Source organism: Paralichthys olivaceus, chromosome 20 (assembly GCF_024713975.1).
Source record: "Paralichthys olivaceus isolate ysfri-2021 chromosome 20, ASM2471397v2, whole genome shotgun sequence".
NCBI classification, from domain to species: Eukaryota; Metazoa; Chordata; class Actinopteri; order Pleuronectiformes; family Paralichthyidae; genus Paralichthys; species Paralichthys olivaceus.
In genome coordinates this window covers 17212893-17240133 of record NC_091112.1, presented here as the reverse complement: position 1 = coordinate 17240133, position 27241 = coordinate 17212893, and the positions used below count along the sequence as shown (strand labels likewise).

The following is a 27241-nucleotide window of genomic DNA, read 5'->3' as shown; positions in this document are numbered from 1 at the left end:
ACATTAAGAGGTGTTTATACCACAATTCATGCTGTCAGTCTTTTGCATAAAATCAAGGTTAAGTTTATAGATATTACACTAATAAAATACATAAATGAATAAAGAATCAAGATTATTAGCAATTGCTCATTAATACTGGCAGTTATTTATCTGTAATATACTACAAACATGTAACTTCTACAAGAAAGCATAGAGCCACAATAAATATAAATATTGGAACATAAAGCTGATTTTCAAAAGCAAAATATTTCTCACAATTTAATATAAGCTGTCTTATCTTGAAGCCCATATCAACAGGACACCCTTAGTACTAAGTACACTTCTCCTAGTGGACATTATTTTAAAATTTGATCTTAAACCTGGGCCGAGTTATTTTATCTATAATGTCTCACGTAGCTGTATTTTATTTGTCATTTTAAGGTTAAAAAGTTATGTTTTTTCCACTATATTTTGATATTCTTGATTCCTCTACTTGTTCTAATCCAAAGTTGTTGTTTTTTTATTGTAAATTGTGAAGTTGTGTATAGTATACCATCTATGTTGTTATTGTTGGTGCTTTTTCTCCTATTTTTCTGTCTCTGTACTTTAACTCGTCAGACGGTAAATGAGAGTCACCCTTCAATGATTTCTGGAGTATAAATAAAGGTTTTAAATAAATGATATCAGGCTCATCAGAAGTATAGAGGGCACGTTTTAACAATGTGTGCTGATGCAGATACTGTTTTATCTGTATCTCACTGCGACAACATACTGCCATGCACTGCAGGGGCTTGTACTAAAAAGCAGGATTTGCGGTTTCCGGTCCTACCAAGCTTATTCACTTCGAATTAGGCTAAATCCCCATGGTGACGTATGCTGAATGGCTAACCTGCTCCGGAGCAGTTAAGTTGGAGATGAGAGATCAAGCAGTATAAAATCTCTGCCTACTGACCAATCAATACATTTCGAACATGATATCACCATTCTTAGAGGATCCCTTGGAGCTGAATAAAAAGAAAACACAAAAAAAAGATTCCGTGGAGCTTGTGTGGATTGTTGGAGTCTCTGAGGACATTTTATAATACAGGACAAAATAATTTGACCTACTCTGATGAGTATCTTAATAAAATATATACACTCACCGGCCACTTTATTAGGTACACATGTTCAATTGCTTGTTAACACAAATAGTTAATCAGCCAATCACATGGCAGCAACTCAAAGCATTTAGGCATCTAGACGTGGTGAAGACGAATTGCTGAAGTTCAAACCGAGCATCAGAATGGGGAAGAAAGGGGATTTAAGTGGCTTTGAACATGGCATGGTTGTTGGTGCCAGACGGGCTGAGTATTTCAAAAACTGCTGATCTCTAGGGTTTACAGAGAATGGTCCGATAAAAGAGAAAATATCCAGTGATCGGCAGTTGTGTGGACGAGAATGCCTTGTTGATGTCAGAGGTCAGAGGAGAATGGGCAGAGTGGAGATGATAGAAAGGCAACAGTAACTCAAATAACCACTTGTTACAACCCAGGTATGCAGAATACCATCTCATCCAGAAGACCCCACCTGGTGCCACTCCTGTCAGCTAAGAACAGGAAACTGAGGCTACAATTTGCACAGGCTCGCCAAAATTGGACAATAGAAGATTGGAAAAATGTTGCCTGGTCTGAGGAGTCTGGATTTCAGCTGCGACATTCAGATGGTCGGGTCAGAATATGGCGTAAACAACATGAAAGCATGGATCCATCCTGCCTTGTATCTAGGCTGGTGGTGGTGGTGTAATGGTGTATTGTTGCTGACCATGTCCATCCCTTTATGACCACAGTGTACCCATCTTCTGATGGCTACTCCCAGCAGGATAATGCACCATGTCACAAAGCTCACATCATCTCAAACTGGTTTCTTGAACATGACAATGAGGTCACTGTACTCCAATGGCCTCCACAGTCACCAGATCTCAATCCAATAGACCACCGTTGGGATGTGGTGGAATGGGAGATCCACATCGTGGATGTGCAGCCAACAAATCTGCAGCAACTGCGTGATGCTATCATGTCAGTATGGACCAAAATCTCTGAGGAATGTTTCCAACACCTTGTTGAATCTATGCTACGAAGAATAAAGGCAGTTCTGAAGGCAAAAGGGGTCCAACCCGGTACTAGCAAGGTGTACCTGATAGTGGCCGGTAAAAGAAGTTTCTCAACGGAGGGAATGATGAACCTTTGTCAGCTGCTGGAGCTGTATATAACCAACCTGACACATAGGAGCAATGTGCTGGATCGTAATGCATTAGTGGGCGTGGTTCAGACACAGGAAGTGAAGCATTTCCTTCCCTCAGTGCACAAAGCACACGCAACACAGAGCCGTTTTGCATGGTCCCTGTCTGTGGCCAGATCAGGTCTCAGGTTTGTAAGTGTTAGGGCCCCTAAAGTGCTGCTTCACATCCCTAGTTTCTTTTGTTGTTTCGGTCAGCACTTTTACTGTATTAGTTAGTCATTGCTCTTCTCATCAGTTGTCACTTTGCATTTTCCAGACCGTCCTTGTGAGCCCCTCATACTCTGAGAGATGTCATTTCTCTCTTCCTTGGCTGTAAAACATGTTGCACAAGCCTTCAGAACTCCTGAAAGCTTTAACTCCTGAGCACTGAGATTTAAAAAAAAAAAACACTAAGCAGACTTGAAAATACTCATTAGAAACACTGCAGCTACATCCACACTCAAACTTTCATTTGAAACAGTATTTTTAAAGGAAAACCATTCAGACATGCGCTTTTGTTCTGTATCAGAAATAACTTACCAACACACCTAAAATAAGTCATAAATTATATCTACATGTGCAGGTGTAACATTTAAACAGGAAACAACGAAGAAAACTAAGAACAGGGATTTCTTTTTTCAGGCCGATGACAGAGTGACTGTTACAAACAGGCTTTAATGCTTTGTATTCAATGCTAGTTGTCGATTTGAGACAGACAAAAAACGATTAGATAGCAAGTGTGGGTGTTTGTGCCATCTTTTCAAAAAAAAATCACACTTTCTTTCTGTCCAGACTAAAATTCGACTTTTTAATCTAAAACAGAGCCCCCAGTGTTTAAAGGCTCAAAAACATCAGAGTGCTGTGGAGGCCAAAATATAGCCAATTTGATGCATTTTAAATGCAACACATATATCCATGCCTTGTTCAAAGATATTTTCTCTGGACTACAAACCACATGTATGACTGCTGAGGGCAAACAACTTCAGTGAAAAACAAAGCTAAACACATTGTTTGTTTGGGTTTAAAGTATCTTATCATTGGAGGCTGGCTAAAACACAGCTTTTTTGAAACAAAGTGGTACATGAGAGATCACTGCAACTCCTCAATTCTTATTTCAGTTCAGGTCAGAGCAATGTTTGCTTTCTGTATTGCTCCTGCAAGGTTACCAGCAGCAGGGTGAATGGTAATAGGGCAGCCCTCTTCATACTCATCCAGTGCAGGCCAACAGTGCTTGACAAAAACCTCCCATCTCTGCCTGCCTGCGCTGCTTGTTTCTGCCTCACATTATTGTAGAGACCCCAGAGAACAACACTTAAATGCAATGCTTTTTGCTTGCAGAGTAAAATAAGCACGCATCAGGTAACGCACTTTGAAATGAAAAGACTGGTTGGGTGTTGGAGGATGAAAATGGTTGCTGCTGTATGGAGAAAGCTGAAAAAGACAATTGCCAGAGGAGATAAAGGTGGATCAAAGATGAATATAAAGGAGGACGGGTGCGGAGACACGCAATAAGGTCTGGTCTGCTGCTTTTTTACAAAAGGTTGGGTGAAAGAAAAGTGATTTAAAAAGAGAGAAAAAACTAATCAGAAAAAACTGTCAAGGTACATGATATATCAAATTCAAGTTAGTGGTAATGGCACCGGCCTGAATGTTGTGAACTGAATGTCAGTTCAATAGATCAGTGCTGTGGAAGACATGGGAGGGAAACAAATTGTGACGGCTCATTCACACCACTTTCGTCACTGTGATGTCTTACTATCCTTTGATAAAGCAGTTATCACATGATCAAACAGAGGGAAGAGCTAAGAGCATGTAGTGATCTGTGTTTCTGAGTGTAAAGTCATCATGGATTCTAACAATAACATATATCAAATCAGACAGACAGATCAATTCAGGCAGACAGTAGATACTACTCTTTCAGACATGTTCTCGCCATGACTGATAGTAGTGGTGGATGTGGTACATTGTGTTGTACACAGTTTGAGTGTACTATGGGATGTGGTGAGTAAAGAGATTAATAACCCTATATAAATATTTCAAGAAAGGTGACCAGAATTTTAGGCATACTCGAAGTTCATCATGCATAGTTGCGGTTAGTTATTAGAAAGGGGACTGGTTGGTTGGTTGTTTGGTCCGCCACTTTCAAAAAATATCTTGCCAACTATTAAAAGGGTTTGTCTTGAAATGTTGTATTTGTATTTCTTGGAATCATTGACTGCATCCAGCAGGCTTTTGTGATACACAATTGATCGGGTCATGTCCTTGGATTTGTCCTTATCTTCTGTGTAGCTAATCATGAGAAGAATGAAGAGAAGAGATTTCGGAGGTTATCACCAGATTAATAGTGGTCTGTTGACAGTTGAATATACATAAAATGCAGTGCATGAACCTGAAATATTCGGATACAACAACATTTCCCTTCAACACAAGAGCACACACTGCAGGTAAGACTCTTGCTGTTCCACCTCCAAACTGGGTCCAGGATGTCGCTGCCATCGAATCATCACCTTCCCTCTATTGATCATTTCTATCGACGTGTTTTCTGCTCAACCTCACAGAACACTGTGCTTGCTTGCGTGTGGTGACGCTCACAGCATCTGCTGGAGGGTGTTCAATCAATTTCGTCAGACAGCCCATCCACAGCTTAATTTTACCAACATCACCACTACGACAGAGAGAATGCTCTCTCACCACCTGCCTCTGGGACTTTCAACGCAATGAGCCTCCTGTTTTATGCTGCAAAACACTCACAAACCCTGATATACTGATGTATCTGAAACCAAAGGCTCTGGAACTCAATATTTCAATCAGACAGATTGACTGATCACTTATATGCAAACTCCAACCTTCAAATATAGATCACATCTCAACTTCCATACGTCCATATACACTGAGGTCATTGGGATCTAGTATGACCCATAGGCTGTTTTAATTGTAAAACAGTCATTCTAAACATGTTGGGTCACAAACGCAACAGAGGCGGTGAGGCTATTTATCTGAATCTGAAGAAGAGCATTCACTATGACCTAGTGACTTGTGGAAAGCACATGTACAATGAATCCATATGTGCATCACTTGATAAACACTGTCCAGATGGAAAGACAGAACAGAAAAAACAAAATCATTCAGACCACTGGTCAAGAAAGAGGAAATTGAAAGCTTTGGAAAAAACCTATGCAGAAGACAAAGAGGACATTTCAGAGAAAAGAAGAGCAACATATGCCACATGGAAGGCTAAATATACAGAGAGTAAAATATGCCACAACTCACAGAAAGTACCACAATGATTCTGCTTTTTAACAATGTTTGCACGAAAAAAGCTGCATTAAAAATACTCTGAATTTCGACAGCACGTGCATGAGAGAAGCTACAATAAGCATGCTGCTATTACTGAATTTCCTCAGTATGTGTGTGAGATTCAGAATTTCAACACCATGTCCGTCAGCAAAGTAAGAAAATGTATGCAAAGAGCAGGTCGTCCAATAAACGGAAGGTTGGCGGTTCGATCCTCGCTCCCGCTGTTTGAAAAAATTGAAGGACTGACAGCTGGTGGGGTGGCAGCTCATCTCCTTGCCACGACCAAGGTGCCCTTGAGCAAGGCACCGCCCCCTCCCCCGAACATCTACTCCCTGGGCGCTGACAACGGCAGCCCACTGCTCCAGTATATGTATGTACATGGCATCTGTCTATGTGTGTTCCTATGCATGTGCATGTATCGACAGGTGCCAACTGGATGGGTTAAATGTGGAGGATGAATTTCGTGTATGCATGTAATAGTGTAAAAACATGACAATAAAGTAAATCTTCTTCTTCATTAAAGATGCAGTGAAAAGTTGAAAAACATATCAGCACTACCAACAAAAAAAAATTGTGTTATTGAGGATTTCTTTAGAACAGTAATGCGTGGTCCACAGTTTGTCTGCTGTTGTTGTCACAGACTTCTTTTCAGGAAGCAAGTTAAAGCATGTAGGAAGAGCACATTTCTGGCTAACTCTGTCAATGCTCTTGAAAAGATTAACAACTTGTATAAACCCCTTGTGTTTGAATAATCTGGCCCCACAAGTGAAGCTGTTGATGACCATGCATTTGAATCCAAGCTTGCAGATGACCTCACTGTTGACGCTGCACATACTGGGAAGAGTGTTGTAAAAGCACCCATAAGATATTTCTTACGAGGTTCATTCTCACAAGATGATTTGAAATTTCAGGGTAATGCTGGCAAACAGTGTGTAGCCAAGAACAGAATTTGGACAACCTCACCGAACAACTACTCCCTCACCATTGTACACTTGAAACCATGACATTTGAGGTGAAAGGAGTCAAGGTGAGGATCACAGATAACATGATGCCATATTGTGACTAGCTAACCACCAGCAAAGACCCTCCAAAACGCGAACCAACAAGAAGTCAGACCACTTTACAGTGCCGTGTTGAAGGGTAAACACAAGAGAACTGCCACATCCACCAAAGATTTAAATCAACAGGTTGCTAAAAAAGAGATGTGCTTTGGGAATAAGTGACGCATCGAATGGCAATGACTACCACACAGATGTAGAAATAACCGATGTATCAATGATCCCATTCTAGTCCTTCCATTATTAAATAAAGATTTAATTGTGAACTGAATGCACTTCTCTGCCCTTCTTTGACTGTGTCCATACTCCATACACAAAAATTTGACTGTGTCCAATTTTACGATATCTGTGGTTTCATAACATTAAGATTTCATAACTGCACGAATTGTAGAAACTACGATATCTAACTGTGGTGTCCTGCCTTGCGAATGTGTGTGTGCTGTGAAATCTCCCGCGAGCCACGCTTTGTGTGCGCGAGCCACTGAAACGTTAATTGAGAAGAGACATCTTAAGTGACTTAATTCCACCAAGGCTGGACAAAGAACTCCATCGGAGGAGTTCACAGCGAGAAGATTAAAAGTGCATTAAAGGAACCCATTTAGTAAGTGGGATATTTGATATGTCATCTTCTGCATTACCTAATCTACCAATGGTGTATTTACAGTCTCTATATGTAGTGGTGGAAGAAATAAAGGGCATTCCTCTGACTAAGAAGCTTCAAACATGTGTTACTTACAGCCGGCACACTGTCCAGCACTGTATTGTTTTAGAGCCTGGCAGTGTCAACTGGTCACCGCTTAAGTGATGTGTGTAAGTTAGCTATACCTGGAATGAGCAAATCAAATCAAAAATTAATTTTGATTCCTGCGGGTCTGAAAAATAAATAGTGGATGGATTCTGCACAACTTTTTCACAGGAGTTTCCACTACCTGAATTCTGATGCTGTACCTTTGCAATATTTCTCCTCTCTCTGAAATAACAAAAGTCAATGAGGGTGTCAAGAATACCATTTGAATTGCTTGTGAAATCTGCACGCTATAAGCTTGAAGACACACAGGGCAAGCTGTGATGCCCTGAGAGAGCTCTAACTTTAGTCAACTCAACAGTCAGCATCTTCTATTTCTATTAGGCTGACTTTTGGGAAAAAGCCACCCATTATTTTTCTTGCTTTTTAAAAGGCTGATACTACTCTAATGTCTGTACAGTGAATCTCAATCTACAGCTAGCTCAGCATAAAAGCTGGAAGCAGGGAAAAACAGCCAGCTTAACTGTCAGACCAGAGGTTCCTTGCGACTTACGATTGCTAGGACTAACATGGTGCAAATTTATAAATTATTTTTGAATTGGGTTGCAGGACACCTGCTGTAAAATACCTGTATGACAGCTTAACTTTGCTTAACATACAGTACCTGATGAGGGCTGACCCACAGATTAAAGATGGTTTAGTTTGGCCCATATCCCATCCACTATCATGGAGGAGGCAGGGTTTATGACCTCTACTGCAGCCAGCCACCCTTTGGCTTCACTTTTGTCTGTCTTTAAGTACAGTCTATGAGCTCACCCAAGAGTCACTATAAGCAATCCTTTTCAAATAGTCACATAGTTGTTTACATTGTTGTTGTGAAAACACTGATTTTTCATCTCTTGTGCTAACCGACCGTCAAAAATCACTTTGGCATTCATTTCCAGGCAACAACCGAGTCTTACATGGTAGTATGAGGACTTTCAAGGCAACAGGATCTCTATGCCAACTAATTTTGTTTAAAAATAATCTTGCTTGCAAATTTACAATTTGACCAAGTCTTATGGTTCTCAGGGTTTCTTTGAATCATATGCAAAGAATTTCTAGGAAGCCACATTGGAATCTTGATATTTTTGTAGTAAGAGGGTTTTATGTCAACTCAATGGCCGCTGTGGGGAATAGTAATTCTTCATTTTAACAGTTATGAGGTTCATTGCTGCATCCTGATTTGGAAGAAGACAAAGCCGAGCTCTCTGAGTGTTTGGTTACGAGAGTGAGACTTTGCCCCTTAAATAATTTTGGGCAGTACAGAGAGAAAGATAGGTGGCTCTGGAATTATTTGCTTGTTTTTGTTCTTGATCTTTCATTAGTTTCTCACTCTAAATTGCACAGTATGTTGCCAGCATGTACAGCTACTGGTGAAGCATGTAGGTTCATGATGAATTTACACTGTTCTTGCAGATTAACTCATTTGTATTCATAATTTGAATTATAGATGCAGCCCACAGAATAGAGTAAAGCTGATAAGGAGGAAACTGCAGGAGGCAGTTGGGTGCATGCAGCACAGTCAGCAGGAAGAGAGGTCACAGTAGAGAACACTAAAAGCTAAATACTCTAGATCAGAGATGTCAAACTTAAGGCCTGCGGGCCACTTCCGGCCCGTGGTACAATTATATCCGGCCCGGATATCATGTGTCTATCTTAAATGGCCCGCCAGTGCGCAATGCCCAGCTAGATGCAGACGGAGCGAGTAAGCCCTAATCTCAACTCGCCGAGTGGGAGCCAGGCGGAGAGGACAGACTCCACTGGCCAAGCCACGGTGTGCAATGCCTCGCACACAGAATGAGTGCCCCTCCTCACCTGCCGAGTATTTGGTGTTAGTAAATTATTTTCCAGCATTCCAAAGTCCCAGTTTTTAATTTTGGCCCTCTCTGTGATTGAGTTTGACACCACTGCTCTAGAAAATCAATCAAATCATGATAAAATAATTTCAAATATGTTTTTTAAAGAGCAGGTGGACCCAAAAATGCAGAAGCAAAAAGAATAATAAGTGTCCTTTAATTGAGGCAAGGTTGACAAAAATTCACAAAAAGCACCGGAAGACTAAAAAAGGACTTAGAAAACATAGAACATAGAAAATGCAAAGAATTTAGGCATAAAGGAGAGCAGGTGATGCAGTGAGATGGCCATGTAAGACAACAGACTGACAAAGCACAGGGGAGGGTAATTGGACACAGGTAAAACACATGAGGAGCAAAAACTACAAAATAAAACAGGAAACACAGAACTCAAGGAGAATACGAATATAAAAGGAGTCATGACAACCTCTGTTTTGGAAGCTTTTTAGTCACATCTCAAGTCTTCATCTTTTTGTAAAAATCCAGTTCCCACGATCACAAACAGTAAACTCTTCATGCATTTTCGTGAAAACACAACATCCTTGGTGATGAATTGTTAAAAGGTAACAGGAATGTGATTAAATTACAAATAGCGTTAGACAGACCTGCAATAAGACTGGAATTGGTGGTGCACTAATTGGTAAATGGTCTGTATTTATATGGTCTTGATGACCACTTTCAATACAGTTTTGCCATCCTGTCATTCATACAGTGCTTCTATGTGCAGCACATCATAACATAAAGGATGGCCGCCAGCATAGTCAGCTGAGTCAACAATTTGAGGAAACACTGATCCTCAAATAATCTGAGCTGATTGAGACCAAAGTCAGGTCTGATTATCCTCTGAGAAAAACACATTGAGACCCAGAGGTGAGGTTTGGGAGCTATACAACGAAGCAGGATTATAGATTATCGGATACTTCCGCTTTAATTTTTTAATCCTATCAAAGACACTTCTTATTGGGGTAAACTACCACGGTAATTTATACTTAACAGCAGGTTAAGTTCTGGGAGCATCCAATGGAGGTGTCGGAGGAGGGCAAGGGTCTTAAAAGACTGTCTTAATCTTAATAAATTAAGACATAATTAATCAAGCTTCGTTGCAGACGCCCCGATTGAATCCCACATGAAAGGGAAGCCTCAGAGGGAGACATCTCTGTGAAAATAAAAATAAACATACTAATGCGCTTAAACAGATAGTTAATCAAAATGTCACTCATAAGGTCTAAAGGTCAAATTAGGTCAAGGAGAGCATTGGAATGACATTGGTTGACATTATCCATTCTTGAAGAGAATGGGTATATTGATGCAGAGATGTGGGGATGGTAAAGGTTTTTTTTTTTTTTTTTACAGGTAAGATAACAGATAACAGATAAATAAGCAAGGTCAAGAGATTGAAAATATTGTCACCCTGCACTCAAGAAATAAATATAGCCTGTCCTTGTTGGTTTCATTAACCATAGTGGAGAAGCTGTACTGAACAGTAGAATTAATAGTCCTGAGAAGTACCCTTGTGACCCTGGGTAAAAAGGTACAATCAACAGAAATATCCTGCCTCATTAGCTGCAGATTGACGTGCTGGCTCGCAGAGGGTTTATAGACATTGCAAGATAATTTCTTTCTACTTACCCTCAGTCTCTGGTGTGGCAATGAAAAAGAAACACAGACTATTTTTTTTTATTTAAAGGTGAAATAGACTCTAAAACATCCCCACAAGCGCTGTTCAAATCATTCAAAAGGTCATTTATATTGAGGTCTCCCAAGGAAGACAGACAAATCGATGCAAGAATCAATTAAGAGAAGCTTTTGAGAAGAGTTTTCTGCAAGATCACTGCCTAATGTGATGAGCCAATGAAGTGGTAGGAATGTCTTTCGTTTTAGATTAAAAATGAAGGAATGAATGTTAATTAAAATCAACCAATGGGCGCTTGCCTTTACAGACAGAATTAGTCTCAATAATAATTTCAATAGCAGGACATTTTGGGTCAGGGTTAGGGTTAGCCTTACAGCTGCCATGTCTTTTTTCGTCATCAACAACATGTGATGGAGGAGCCCTAAGAGCATAAACTGTTACTAAATTAAGTGTATTTTATATATTTATTTTAGCATTGACAGATCTGGGTTATCCAGCTTGTGTGAGAATGGATAATAACCTGGTCATGGGTTTTCTGGCAGCAGAAGTCACTGGTTACCTCAACAAATAAGTGAATACTACAATTAAAGCTACCAGCAGTACACACTGCTCAAAAACAATAAGGGAACACTTGTTCAAGTTGAAAATCTTTACTTATGTACATTGTATAATTTGTTGAGAACAAAATGATGTAACAACAGTCAATGGAAATCAAAATCATCATCCTATCGAGAGGTGGATTCAAAACAACACTACAAATCAAAGTAAGAAATTGAAATCACAGGCTGATCCAACTGGATTTCATCATGGCAACTCATAATGTGACTAAGCAGTGTGTATGGCCTCCTGACTGTTTCACACTTGTCACATGTCCTCAGTTTGCTTTAATCTGTGAAGAGAATGGGCTTCCAGTGGCTGACCTGCGAATTCAATGCCAATCAAGCTGCAAGGTGCTGAGCTCCAAGCACAGGTCCCACTACAGGCCTGCTAGCATTGTATATTGAAGTTGAAAGTAACCCAACTTTTACCAGTGACGGAATAAATAAACCAATACAATTATTCTGACATGCACTCGGTGTAATGGATACATTCACTATTGGAAACCCGTTCCTTGTTGAAACACATTAATGTTGGCTTAAATATCACATTTATTGCCAAATCGATGTTGAAATTAAACCCCTAAATCATTATAATTGTCTACCATTTGAGATGTAACTCATCTTCTCCTGCCCCTCGGCTGTCTTACACATACTGTTTGGACTGCTAGCTCGGAACCACTGCATTTGTCAGACACTGCCTCCGCACTGGCCACCTGTGCCAGCAGTTGGAATGGCTTGGCATGACCATGGTCTTGGCTGCCAGGAAACTCTGGAGGCAAAAAGCATTTCCAAGAGCCACCTCCAGGTACTGCATTTTTTGAATTTTCAATGAAATGCAGTTCAGACAAGGGGTGAAGTTACACTTTGAGTATAATTTTAAATGCTTTAACATTCGACTTGAAAATGCCCAGTTCACCTTTATGGACTCAATATTCAGAGAGACTTTTTCAACTTTTGATGCTGTCAAAATCCACAATATCTGGAAAGGTACTATATTGTCCAGTGAGCTACATGCAATCACTTGTTCCTGGTGAACACTTTGCAAAGTAAATGCTGTATTTCCACTATTGACCTGGCAATCATTGTAAGAAATGATGAAATAATTGCTGCTTCCATAACTTTATAAAGTTGTAAAATTTGACCATTAGAAACTATTGTGCGGAGTTGTGCGGCTAATACCTTAAAAACATATATATTAACCTAGAAAAGACTTAAACAACTGGTCTCCTACAAAGCAGACTTTGTTTTTATGCAGGTGCACAGTGTTTTCACTCTGCACAACTGCTAAAAAATCTCCACATGCTTAGAACAAAGAGCTATATCATTTTGCGGCCTTTGAAACCTTCTTTCTGAGAGTTTGAAAGTGTGAAGTGTTTCTGACAGCTTTTGTTATTCTACAGAATTGACAATCATGCCCAGCTCTTGTTGCAGTCAACAAGGTGCACTGAACTGGGTTTGGGTACAACATTTGATCTCCTGTTGATCTCACTCTTTTTAAAAGTTTACTTAAGTAACTTTTTCTGTTTACATCTGAGTGCAGCTCTATAGTCCTCTAAATAGAGACTGCCAATGTGTGCTGCTGCTTCTATCTGTACAGCTTTCTTTCACCCTTTACTTCTGAGTGGTACTTGAGAACAGCTACAAACACATGTTTGCCCTTTCTGCCTTTGGACGTAGTGTTTAGTTCCTTTCAAGCCTACTGAACCCTTATTTTTGTTTTCTTCAGCCATCTTCAAACCAAGTGGTGGCAATGCCCCCTGTGTAGCTTTAATGAAAAAGCACCAAATTGAAACTTGATAGCTGTGGCTTTGAGTCTTTTGTGAATTACAAGCAAATAAAACCATTGTGCTCAACTTGTTTCGATCATAGACTGTAAAGAAGGACAACACTAGTTCTTAAAATTGAAGCTAAAGCATTTGATCGCCACCTGTTGATCGACTGCTGTATAGATCGTAAGTCCTGCCTTCTCCATGTTAGTGGATGGGATATGGAGCGAACTTTAAAGTCAAAGTAGTACAGAATTTTTCCTCAAAGACAGTTTCTGTCATGTTTGGTAGTTCTCATCACTCCAATGTACTGTATGTTCAAGTGATCATTCTCTCACCATCTTTGGAAAAGTCATGACTGACAGCTGAGACTGACTCACAATTGGTCAACTGAATGTGTATGTGATGGTCAGTATATGTAATTAAAGCACCTCTGGCACAGCCTTTCTTAAAATACAGTAGGTATTCTGAAGAGCCTTAAAGTGAATCCAACTCAATAGACATCAAGTAGATTACTTCATCGCCATCTTCCATTCTCCAGCCGCTGATCTTATAGTCACACTTCTAAGAAGTTTGTTTTTAATACTTTGTTTTTAATAACGGTCTAGAGAAACTTAAATTTAATCTTCATCTTATTTTTTACAGATTAACTTAACATTATTTAATCAGGAAAGGCTGTCTGATCTGTATGATGTTATGCGTTTTATCTTCAAATTTTGCCTCATTGATTTTAGCAACACATGCTCCTATAACAGATATTCTCCCAACCCTAACAAATATATGCACTCTGTTAACTGCTCATCAATCAGTAGCTGTCACTGCACTCTCTACATCTGCCTCAGAGAACTCGCCTTGTGTTTTTGTGCTGCCTTGCCTGGCATCTGCTTCGTCAAGCCTGCAGAATGTTCGGTGACAGTGCCAATGCCAAATTCTGCCGAATAAATCTTGGAAACTTGCAATAAACTCCTTCATTTAGCCGTTTGATTCAATCTCGGTTGGGTGGCGACGTTCCAATCTTGTGCACACAATATTTCCAAAGCACTTCCTGCTGTTCTGACTGCACAGACCCAGCAGGGTATGATTCCGCTATGATCAGGATGAGTCATATTGCCATCATTTAGGTATGACGAGGCATTCTTCTGTTTGCACAGGCGTGATGTTGCAGTCTGTTATCAACAAACAGTTTTTGAACCATTTAAATCATTTTTTACGAGTGTGGAAAACAGATTTATCTCCTACTTTACATTACTAACTTAAATTGGTTTCCGTCAAACCAGGTGGAGTTTCCAAACAAGTAAACTGAGCATTTTTCTATGTGGGATGTGTAGACTCTCAAATAGACATAATGAAAGACAGCACTAATACTAGCAAACCCCTTTTTCTGCTGCATGTTCTCAGCTATTTCATTTTCTAACCCATTATGAATTATTCATGGTTATTGAAGCTGATTGATCAATATAGTGGATGGGTTTCATGCTTGTTCTTCCACTCCACTTCAGGAGCTTATTTGTAATAAACCTGCCTTTCACAATCTCAGATCCATGATTTATTTCCTTTAATACCTGATGCAACATTAACAAGCCCTGAAAGGGGGAAATATTAGCTACTGCTGGAAGAAAAATAAATAATACAAACTGCTCCTAATGCAAAAGCAAGCACTGAGACCATTGTATAAAATTATTCATGTCATTGCTTAACTAAATATTATTACAAATTTAAAAACCTTCCTTTTTTAAGAAACTACTAATTTATTTAGAGCCTGTCAGAAAATCAAAAAGGAGAGGCCTTATTAATAATTAAATACTGGTTGTTTGTTTTCAACCAAAGTGCAGTCTGATCCGATTGCATTTCCCTGTATTGGATTATTTTGTGTCCCAGTACATTTTCGTAATACAAGACCCTTTAAAAGCTTTACATCATGCATGCCTTTTGAAGACCCCGACAGAGACTCATACTTTCTAACAGGCACTGACCTTTATATCAAGAATGAACAAGTAGGCTTCAGAGAGTGGGCCGCTCAAATTAGGCGGGACCAATCCATTTCTAAATACCAACATTTGATGCCTTTCAACTTTTAAATTATTTTGGCATTTACTTAAATTCTTCTCATTTATCTTCATTCCTGATTGTCTTTGTGCCTACTCACCTTGTGGAAACACCTTTCTCATGGGAAATAAAGCTACAATCTAAATGTAAAAAAATTAATGAATGGTAAACGGGTACAAGCTGCTGTTAAGTTTGACGGTCAATCTGCTGGTTCTATAACTATAGTCTACGTGAAGAACCGCCAATAAGAAGCATCTGTCGGATATGCAAACAATGACAGAAAAGTAGTTGGAGTAGTGGTGTCCCAGAAATCTAACTCAAAACTTAACCAGTATAGTGACTCATGAGACAAATTCCAATCATCCTCTCAAACACAAACTGTCAATCAGGTCTGCAACCAACATGGCAACATTGCAGGCAGCCTTTTCACTGATACTTTCTTAAAATTTTCTCAACACATCAAGGCCATCTGGGAAATCTTCCCTCTCCTATCTGGAACACTTTATCTTAACGCTGAACCCCTTGATGATTACTGAGTTCCCCCTGTGGTGGAAATTTATCTTGAGATGTGAAATAAAAAAAATGTTATACCGGAGTTGTCTCTGGGTCTTTAATAGTAGCTCTGCAGAGGGTTTCACACTCAGAGTGGAACCTCAAATGGTCAAAGGTTTTTAAACAGTCAGGTAAACAGGAAATGTCTCCCGTTGCTTCTACAGAAAGACAAAAGTGACCCCAGCACCCAGTTTCATAGATCAGGGCCAACAAAAGGACATGAACTTTAAGGTTGCATCAACCAAGTGCACAGCAACACTCAAGGCATTTGTTAGTTAAAGGTAAAAAAAGAAAAATAGGTATCTGTCTAGTTTCAAATCATCTTACTGCACATATGCCAGAATGTTTGCTGTGACATGTTGACACTCTTAATGCAGCATCGAGTTTTGAGCACGATGTATGGATATATTACAAGTAATACATTTGTAGCAATCGATATTGTGTTTTTGTCATCATTTTCACATAAAATCTTTTTAGTGGTTTGAAATATTGACTCCATAAGTGTTAAATTAAACATACTTTTAATTGAAGTGATTTATTTGAAGTGTTTACTGGTAACACTATGAAAAAGTTCCTTTAAAATTAACTCAAACTGAGAGTTGTGTTTTACTCTACACGGTTTTAGTATTTAAGATGATTTTGATAGTCACACAAGGAAGAATTTTTGTCACCACAATATATAATTTAAATGTAACTTGAAATTGATGAATTGGATGTAGAGTAAAAGATAAAAAGATGTCGTTCATACACTTTAAGGCAGCTCACTGAAAATGCTTCACATCTAAACGTCACATTTGCAATTCATGAGTTAAAAAATGAACTACACTTAAGAGAGCAGAAAATCTAATGTCATGAAAAATATATACTAAAATGTTAACATGTTTTCATGACTCATGCAGGAGCTGGTGTGTGGCAAGTGTTGATAAATGTCAGGGCACAAACATCCAACCATACAGAAACACACACACATGCAAACACCCACATGTCGATTAAAAAAAAAAAGAAAACAAATATAATATAAATATAATAAGATGTCAACATGTGTGAAAGGCCGCAACTGCAGTCAAATCTGTAGATTTGTAGATTTTACTGCAGATGCCAAAGGTCATGTCTGAAAACGGCCACACACACACACAAACACACACACACACACAGGTGCAGACACAAATACACGCACACACACGCGCACTCAAAGACACCACACAGTACTAGAATGCATCATATGAAATGAAATAGAGTACATCAAAGGCTCAATAGCATCAAAGGATTATACGATCAGAACACACAGTAACCGTTTAAAGCACCTTTACTTGGTGCCACCTGCCTTTAAACCAAACAAACAGCAGGAAGAACCATTTTGACATTAATCAGGTGCTCTGGTTGGTGAATAAAAACAAAGTTTTGTCCACGCTCAAACAAGACGAATCATCAGAAGATAAAAACGAATCGACAGAGATGGATACGTCACCAAGCTATTGTCCTCAGGACACTAAGAAGAATATAGAAGAGAAAAGTTCACAGGAAACTTACTATCCCCCTGACTTTAAGGATACAGATACTTCAGAGGTAAGTGTGTGTGTTTCCAGATACAAAAATATATAAACAACTCATACACATGAATAATTACTTATTTTGCCTAAGATACAGTTGCAGACGTTAGAATTGAAATGACAATAATCAGAAAAAGTATACATTTTGTAATCATTTTTAAAACAAATCATTAATTGGTAAATGATTACCTTTTGTAATTAATATTCAGTTTTAAATGTGTCACTCATCTAATTACCTTCAATGTATTATGAAGTCAAAATCAATAATTCTGTGTGCTCTGTATGTTACCTGTAATTTTGTCGAGTTTATTAAGCTACACAAGCAGACAAGTCAAATAAACACGTTATTGGTTTGATAAATATGTTAATTTGCAAATATTTTTTAAGAATGAACATGAATGAACAACAAACTAATAACTGTTTTATGTTTCACAGTTCAGTGATTCAGAGCTGTCAACTGTGGAGATTGAAGAGGAACTTGAGGGGGAGATTGAAAAGGAAACATTGCAGGATACTGACGGTCTCTCTGAGGCTGACACGGTTAGTGTGTGTATTCAGATACAAAAGATATAAACAACTCGTACACAAGAATAAATAATGCCATTAACTTAAATGTATTATTAACTCAAATTCAATAATTCTGTGTCGTCTGTATTATTTACTTGTAATTTTGTTGAGTTTATTCAGCTACACAAGCAGACGAGTAAAATAAACATGTTATTGGTTTAATTAACTATATCAAAAAATGTAAAACATTCTTCATTTATTAAACAATAATTAATTTGTAAATTATTATCTTTTGTTACTAACTTTCAGTTTTAGATGTGTAACTCATCTCATTACCTTAAATGTATTATGAACTCAAATTCAATGATTCTGTGTTATCTTATTATTCCTATTATTTAGCCGTATATCAGTCGGGTTTATTCAGCTACACAAGCAGACAAGTAAAATCACATGTTATGGTTTTCTAAATATGCTAATTTACAAATATCGTTTAAGGATGAACATGAATGAACAAAAAATTAATAATTGTTTTATGTTTCAGGATTTGCTTTGCTGGTCGGGCTCTTCTCTTCAGGACATTATAAATGATATTGATAGGGAAATTGAGGCTGACAAGGTAAGTGTGTGTCTTCAGATACTAAAAGATATAAACAACTTGAACACAAGAATAACTAATGTCATTAACTTAAATGTATTATTAACTCAAATTCAATAATTCTGTGTTGATTGCATTCTTTACCTGTAATTTTGTCAAGTTTATTCAGCTACATTTTTTAAGAATGAACATGAAGGAGCAACAAACTGATAATTGTTTTATAATTCAGGCTTCGGGGAATGATATGTTGCAAAGCTTATCAGACTCTTCTCTTGATGGCATTGAGGAACTTGAGTTTGACCCTCCCTCTGACGCTGACAAGGTAAGTGTGTCTTCAGATACAAAAAGATATAAACAACTCGAACACAAGAATAACTAATGTCATTAACTTAAATGTATTATTAACTCAAATTCAATAATTCTGTGTTGATTGTATTATTCACCTGTAATTTTGTCAAGTTTATTCAGCTACATTGTTTAAGAATGAACATGAAGGAGCAACAAACTGATAATTGTTTTATAATTCAGGCTTCGGGGAATGATATGTTGCAAAGCTTATCAGACTCTTCTCTTGATGGCATTGAGGAACTTGAGTTTGACCCTCCCTCTGACGCTGACAAGGTAAGTGTGTCTTCAGATACAAAAAGATATAAACAACTCGAACACAAGAATAACTAATGTCATTAACTTAAATGTATTATTAACTCAAATTCAATAATTCTGTGTTGATTGTATTATTCACCTGTAATTTTGTCAAGTTTATTCAGCTACATTGTTTAAGAATAAACATGAAGGAGCAACAAACTGATAATTGTTTTATAATTCAGGCTTCGGGGAATGATATGTTGCAAAGCTTATCAGACTCTTCTCTTGATGGCATTGAGGAACTTGAGTTTGACCCTCCCTCTGATGCTGACAAGGTAAGTGTGTGTCTTCAGATACAAAAAGATATAAACAACTCGAACACAAGAATAACTAATGTCATTAACTTAAATGTATTATTAACTCAAATTCAATAATTCTGTGTTGATTGTATTATTCACCTGTAATTTTGTCAAGTTTATTCAGCTACATTGTTTAAGAATGAACATGAAGGAGCAACAAACTGATAATTGTTTTATAATTCAGGCTTCGGGGAATGATATGTTGCAAAGCTTATCAGACTCTTCTCTTGATGGCATTGAGGAACTTGAGTTTGACCCTCCCTCTGACGCTGACAAGGTAAGTGTGTCTTCAGATACAAAAAGATATAAACAACTCGAACACAAGAATAACTAATGTCATTAACTTAAATGTATTATTAACTCAAATTCAATAATTCTGTGTTGATTGTATTATTCACCTGTAATTTTGTCAAGTTTATTCAGCTACATTGTTTAAGAATGAACATGAAGGAGCAACAAACTGATAATTGTTTTATAATTCAGGCTTCGGGGAATGATATGTTGCAAAGCTTATCAGACTCTTCTCTTGATGGCATTGAGGAACTTGAGTTTGACCCTCCCTCTGAAGCTGACAAGGTAAGTGTGTCTTCAGATACAAAAAGATATAAACAACTCGAACACAAGAATAACTAATGTCATTAACTTAAATGTATTATTAACTCAAATTCAATAATTCTGTGTTGATTGTATTATTCACCTGTAATTTTGTCAAGTTTATTCAGCTACATTGTTTAAGAATGAACATGAAGGAGCAACAAACTGATAATTGTTTTATAATTCAGGCTTCGGGGAATGATATGTTTCAAAGCTTATCAGACTCTTCTCTTGATGGCATTGAGGAACTTGATTTTGACCCTCCCTCTGACGCTGAAAAAGTAAGTGTGTCTTCAGATACTAAAAGATATAAACAACTTGAACACAAGAATAACTAATGTCATTAACTTAAATGTATTATTAACTCAAATTCAATAATTCTGTGTTGATTGTATTATTCACCTGTAATTTTGTCAAGTTTATTCAGCTACTTTGTTTAAGAATGAACATGAAGGAGCAACAAACTGATAATTGTTTTATAATTCAGGCTTCGGGGAATGATATGTTGCAAAGCTTATCAGACTCTACTCTTTATGGCATTGAGGAACTTGAGTTTGACCCTCCCTCTGACGCTGACAAGGTAAGTGTGTGTCTTCAGATACAAAAAGATATAAACAACTCGAACACAAGAATAACTAATGTCATTAACTTAAATGTATTATTAACTCAAATTCAATAATTCTGTGTTGATTGTATTATTCACCTGTAATTTTGTCAAGTTTATTCAGCTACTTTGTTTAAGAATGAACATGAAGGAGCAACAAACTGATAATTGTTTTATAATTCAGGCTTCGGGGAATGATATGTTGCAAAGCTTATCAGACTCTTCTCTTGATGGCATTGAGGAACTTGATTTTGACCCTCCCTCTGACGCTGACAAGGTAAGTGTGTGTCTTGTGTAAATTATAATCTTTTGTTATAAACATTCAGTTTTAGATGTGTACCTCACCTCAATCACATGTTAATGGACTGATAAGTATGCTAATTTACAAATATTGTTTAAGAATGAACATAAATGAACAACAAACTAATAATTGTTTTGTGTTTCACAGCTCAGAAAATCGGAGCCGTCATGTGAAGTTGATCTACAAAAAGTCCCTCTGAGAGAAAGTGGAGCCAGAACTGCTCTTGAAGTGAATGTGAACAGTGGAAAAAGAGATCAAGCTGAAATGGAAAAAGACCTGAAGAAGGAGTGCATAGAAAAAGACGCTCTCAATTTTACGCAAGAGAAAGCTGAATCAACCATAATTCAAGCAAAACGTGACTATATGAAGGCACAAATGGCTGATTTTAGGAGGTCATGGGAAAACGACCAGGATCACAAAGATCACCAGCTGGCTTCTGAGAACAAGAGGCAAGAAAGTAAACTTGAAGATTCCCTACACAAGGGACAGCTTGCCCAAAAGGACCAAGGCCAGTTCTTGCGAGTAAATACAAATTTAGAGAAGCTTAAGAAAGCCCCAGAAGACACAGAGGGGCTGCTGTATGACAAGGAAACACAAAGGCTGCAGAACAAGGATATCACGGGTACCTTAGAGGCCACAGAGGCAAAAAGTAAAGAAACCGTGTCACAGAAAGAAGATAATATGAGTCAAGCCACCTTTGCAAACAGTGGAAGACAAAAGGCCCACATTGAAGATGCCTTAAACCAGCAGCAGAAGGAAGCAGATAATCAGGACAATCTGACCCATGAAAATCAACAACTGGCTTCTGAGAACAAGAGGCTACAAAGTGAACTGGAGGATGCTGTACGTAAGATGCAACGTGTTCATGAGGCCGCCATCTCCCAGCAGTGTAAATTGGACCATCTGACCAAGGAAAATCACCAACTTGCTTATGAGAAAAAGAAGGTACAAGATGAACTTGACGATGTTCGAACTGACATATGCCTTGCTCGTGATGCTACCTTGAACCAGCATAAGGAAGACAGAGCTGAACTGGACAACCTGATGAGTCTAAATGACCAAGTTGCCTCTGACAACATGAGGCTACAAGGTGAACTGAAGGATGCTGTACGTGAGATGCAGGGTGCTCGTGAGGCTGCCATGAACCAGCATAAGGAAGACAGAGCTGAACTGGACAACCTGATGAGTCTAAATGACCAAGTTGCCTCTGACAACATGAGGCTACAAGGTGAACTGAAGGATGCTGTACGTGAGATGCAGGGTGCTCGTGAGGCTGCCGTCTCCCAGCAGTGTAAATTGGACCATCTGACAAATGAAAATCACCAGCTTGCTTGCGAGAACAAGAGGGTACAAGATGAACTGGAAAATGTTCGATCTGACATATGCCTTGCTCGTGAGGCTGCCATGAACCAGCATAAGGAAGACAGAGCTGAACTGGACAACCTGATGAGTCAAAATGACCAAGTTGCCTGTGAGAACAAGAGGCTACAAGTGGAACTGAAGGATGCTGTATGTGAGATGCAGGGTGCTCGTGAGGCTGCCATCTCCCAGCAGTGTAAATTGGACCATCTGACCAACGAAAATCACCAACTTGCTTACGAGAACAAGAAGGTACAAGATGAACTTGACCATTTTCAAACTGACATATGCCTTGCTCGTGAGGCTGCCATGAACCAGCATAAGGAAGACAGAGCTGAACTGGACAACCTGATGAGTCAAAATGACCAAGTTGCCTGTGAGAACAAGAGGCTACAAGTGGAACTGAAGGATGCTGTATGTGAGATGCAGGGTGCTCGTGAGGCTGCCATCTCCCAGCAGTGTAAATTGGACCATCTGACCAACGAAAATCACCAACTTGCTTACGAGAACAAGAGGGTACAAGATGAACTGGAAAATGTTCGATCTGACATATGCCTTGCTCGTGAGGCTGCCATGAACCAGCATAAGGAAGACAGAGCTGAACTGGACAACCTGATGAGTCAAAATGACCAAGTTGCCTGTGAGAACAAGAGGCTACAAGTGGAACTGAAGGATGCTGTATGTGAGATGCAGGGTGCTCGTGAGGCTGCCATCTCCCAGCAGTGTAAATTGGACCATCTGACCAACGAAAATCACCAACTTGCTTACGAGAACAAGAGGGTACAAGATGAACTGGAAAATGTTCGATCTGACATATGCCTTGCTCGTGAGGCTGCCATGAACCAGCATAAGGAAGACAGAGCTGAACTGGACAACCTGATGAGTCAAAATGACCAAGTTGCCTGTGAGAACAAGAGGCTACAAGTGGAACTGAAGGATGCTGTATGTGAGATGCAGGGTGCTCGTGAGGCTGCCATCTCCCAGCAGTGTAAATTGGACCATCTGACCAACGAAAATCACCAACTTGCTTACGAGAACAAGAAGGTACAAGATGAACTTGACCATTTTCAAACTGACATATGCCTTGCTCGTGAGGCTGCCATGAACCAGCATAAGGAAGACAGAGCTGAACTGGACAACCTGATGAGTCAAAATGACCAAGTTGCCTGTGAGAACAAGAGGCTACAAGGTGAACTGAAGGATGCTGTACGTGAGATGCAGGGTGCTCGTGAGGCTGCCGTCTCCCAGCAGTGTAAATTGGACCATCTGACCAATGAAAATCACCAGCTTGCTTGCGAGAACAAGAGGGTACAAGATGAACTGGAAAATGTTCAATCTGACATATGCCTTGCTCGTGAGGCTGCCATGAACCAGCATAAGGAAGACAGAGCTGAACTGGACAACCTGATGAGTCAAAATGACCAAGTTGCCTGTGAGAACAAGAGGCTACAAGTGGAACTGAAGGATGCTGTATGTGAGATGCAGGGTGCTCGTGAGGCTGCCATCTCCCAGCAGTGTAAATTGGACCATCTGACCAACGAAAATCACCAACTTGCTTACGAGAACAAGAGGGTACAAGATGAACTGGAAAATGTTCGATCTGACATATGCCTTGCTCGTGAGGCTGCCATGAACCAGCATAAGGAAGACAGAGCTGAACTGGGCAACCTGATGAGTCAAAATGACCAAGTTGCCTGTGAGAACAAGAGGCTACAAGTGGAACTGAAGGATGCTGTATGTGAGATGCAGGGTGCTCGTGAGGCTGCCATCTCCCAGCAGTGTAAATTGGACCATCTGACCAACGAAAATCACCAACTTGCTTACGAGAAAAAGAGGGTACAAGATGAGCTGGAGGATGTTCAAACTTACATGTGCCTTTCTCGTGAAGCTGCCAAGAACCAGCACAAGGAAGACAGAGCTGAACTGGATAAACTGATGAGTCAAAATGACCAAGTTGCCTCTGAGAACAAGAGGCTACAAGGTGAACTGAAGGATGCTGTATGTGAGATGCAGGGTGCTCGTGAGGCTGCCATCTCCCAGCAGTGTAAATTGGACCATCTGACCAACGAAAATCACCAGCTTGCTTGCGAGAACAAGAAGGTACAAGATGAACTTGACCATTTTCAAACTGACATATGCCTTGCTCGTGAGGCTGCCATGAACCAGCATAAGGAAGACAGAGCTGAACTGGACAACCTGATGAGTCAAAATCACCAAGTTGCCTCTGAGAACAAGAGGCTACAAGGTGAACTGAAGGATGCTGTACGTGAGATGCAGGGTGCTTGTGAGGCTACCGTCTCCCAGCAGTGCAAACTGGACCATCTGACCAAGGTAAATCACCAACTTGCTTGCGAGAACAAGAAGGTAATGGAGGATACTGCACGGCAGCACCAGGAAGACAGAGAAGCTTGCAGCAGACTTGAGGTACAAGTGAAGAAGGAGAATGCCCGATTCTTGCAAGTAAATGAACAATTAGAGAGGCTAAAGAAAGCCCCAGCAGACACAGAGGGGCTGCTGTATGACAAGGATACACAAAGGCTGCAGAACAAGGATATCACGGGTACCTTAGAGGCCACAGAGGCAAAATGTAAGGAAACCGTGTCACAGAAAATTAAAGATGCAGATAAACTGGACGATCTGACCCATGAAAATCACCAGCTGGCTTCTGACAACAAGAGGCTACAAGGTGTACAGGGGGATGCTGTACAGCAGCAGCAGGAAGACAGAGAAGCTTGCAGCGGACTTGAGGAACAAGCGAAAAAGGAGAAACCCAAGTTCTTGCGCGCAAGTAAGAAATTAAAGATGCTAAAGAAAGCCCCAGTATCTGTAGAGACACTGGTGTATGACATGGAAACACTTAAGATGGATAACAAGTATATCAGGGGTAAGTTAGAAGCCTTGGAGGTTCAGCTAGTGCTTCAGAGGGAAAAAGGTCTCGCTCAGCAGCATGAAGTCCTGGCAGGGAAAGATGATATCATCTTGAAGAATCAAGCCATCAATGCTAAGCTCCAACATAAAGTCGATAGGCTCAGAGAACAACTGTCAGAGAGCAAGATTAGACAGGTCCAACTTGAAAATGCCCTTTGTCAGGAGAAGATACAAACGGCTGTCTTGGAGGAGAGAGGTAAAAACATAGCCTCTTCTCTTGAAAAAGAAAAGAGGAGAACCATTTGTTTTGCCAATACTCTTAAAAAAGAAAGGGCCACAAATAAGAGATACAGTGCTGAGCTCATGGAAGCCAGGATCAATAACATAAAATTGCAGGAGCGGCAACATTTGAGTCCAATTCTCCACACAGCTCAAAGCCACCTCTGTCAGCTGTAGCAGCCCCTGTGGTGCAGGGCCTATAACATTTGATGGCTTTTTTTTCCTTTACATTATTTTTACCTATTTACTTTAGGTACTTTTATACTTCTACTTGAGTAATAAGCTTTAGTTGATACTTCACCTCAAGCCTTGAGAAGTCTTTTTAAACTCTAGTATCTATACTTGGGTAATGAATGAGAATACTTTTGACACCTCTGCTCATTACATGTTTCCTGGTAATATCCAGTTACTATGGGGGTGGTGGGGGGCTTTTTTACTTAAATTGTCAAAAGGTGAAGCAAAAGCTCCCATCCTCATCCAGACTCACTTCACATGATGGATCAGATAGGAACACCGGTGTTCTCCTCTTTTTAGAGAGGCGAAGAAGCACCGGACAAATGCCTCTGACGAAAAATCTATCTGTGAAATAAACGAACTGAGAGACAGATATGTAATGTGCTCATTTTCTGACATTCATATTGCTATTGTAGCAAACAGCTTTGAAAATTGCTGGCTGAACCAAAACTTGCAATTCTAGCTGCATTCATGACATCTCGCCTTAGATTTATAACAATCTATTGATCAGATTCCAACAGTGAATTCTATGACACAATAATGTTGTTCTAAGTGAGTTAAGAAAATATGAAAAACAATACAATCAGTGCAAGCCTCTGTTTGCCTGTTTGGAGGTGGTCTGGGACATATGTAACCACATACTTGTAGCAATGTGAATGCAAATGTGTCCTGGGCCACATTGAAGGACCACCTACTCAGCTGATGTCTTTTGACCCATTTAATCCGAGTACTGTTTGTAACCAGCCAGCGATTCTTAGTCTGTTTGAGACTCTACTATCAATTGTGGTCAACATAGGCAGACACATTCCAACATGGTCAGTTTTCTTAAAATTGGGAATCCTATTAACACAAACCATAGTCCTATACAGTTTGTTTGCTCAATTTTCTTTTTGTCTTTTTGACTATACTGTAGAACCAACAAACCAAAATGGTTTGACATTCATATTCCATTGGAGCTATTGCTCAGAAATGTAGCTTTCCTCTTGGCTCTTGTTTATAGTCAACTATTTAATGTAAATCTAATATTAACCCTCCTTTTATGTGTGTTTTGGTCTCAACCAACTCATAAGAAAAATATCTGGCTCCTAAGCGACTAAATGCTCCATTATAACAACTCTTCATATGTTTTTGCTTGCATCTCATTAAGTGCTGGGCAGGTAGCACAGCACATATTGTGTTTTCCACTAAAAACGCTACATACTACTGCCAGAAAAAAAAGGTTGTTGAGAACAGTGCAACTGAACCAAAACAATGAGGCAATTGTTCATAACTGCAAGACATTTCTTACTGCTGTCTTTTCCATATTGATTATCATATTGCAGCTTTCAAATTTTCTTTCTTTCAAAAAAACTACCAACATGGCCAGATTCTCAAAAATGGATGCTACTGAGCTTTGACAAGTCAACAAATTGTTTGTTTTAAAGATTAGTTTCTTGGAAATCAATGTGATAGTAAATCATTCTTCCGGTTAACTAGATTTTTCTTAGGATTAGTGGAGATCCTCATGTCATATAGACAATATACATCAGCACAGCTCAGTTTTTTTTTTCTTGTTATTTTACAATAATTTCACTGCCTGA

At 39.3% G+C, this 27241-nt stretch overlaps 1 protein-coding gene across 5 annotated transcripts; it reads left to right on the top strand.

The window, feature by feature from the left end:
* Positions 1–17185: 17185 nt before the first annotated feature.
* Positions 17186–26034, top strand: LOC138405931 (putative leucine-rich repeat-containing protein DDB_G0290503). 5 transcript variants are annotated; one of them, XM_069516634.1, is made up of 12 exons: positions 17186–17392; positions 17812–17916; positions 18425–18499; positions 18708–18800; positions 19007–19099; positions 19306–19398; positions 19607–19699; positions 19906–19998; positions 20205–20297; positions 20504–20596; positions 20805–20897; positions 21069–26034. In XM_069516634.1, the coding sequence occupies exons 1-12, from the start codon at positions 17282–17284 to the stop codon at positions 25602–25604; spliced, it is 5571 nt and encodes a 1856-aa protein (XP_069372735.1). In that variant the 5' UTR covers positions 17186–17281; the 3' UTR covers positions 25605–26034. The 5 variants fall into 5 exon arrangements, with proteins under 5 accessions (XP_069372735.1, XP_069372736.1, XP_069372737.1 ...); XM_069516635.1 differs by lacking the exon at positions 19906–19998; XM_069516636.1 differs by lacking the exon at positions 20205–20297.
* The last annotated feature ends 1207 nt before the right edge of the window (positions 26035–27241 follow it).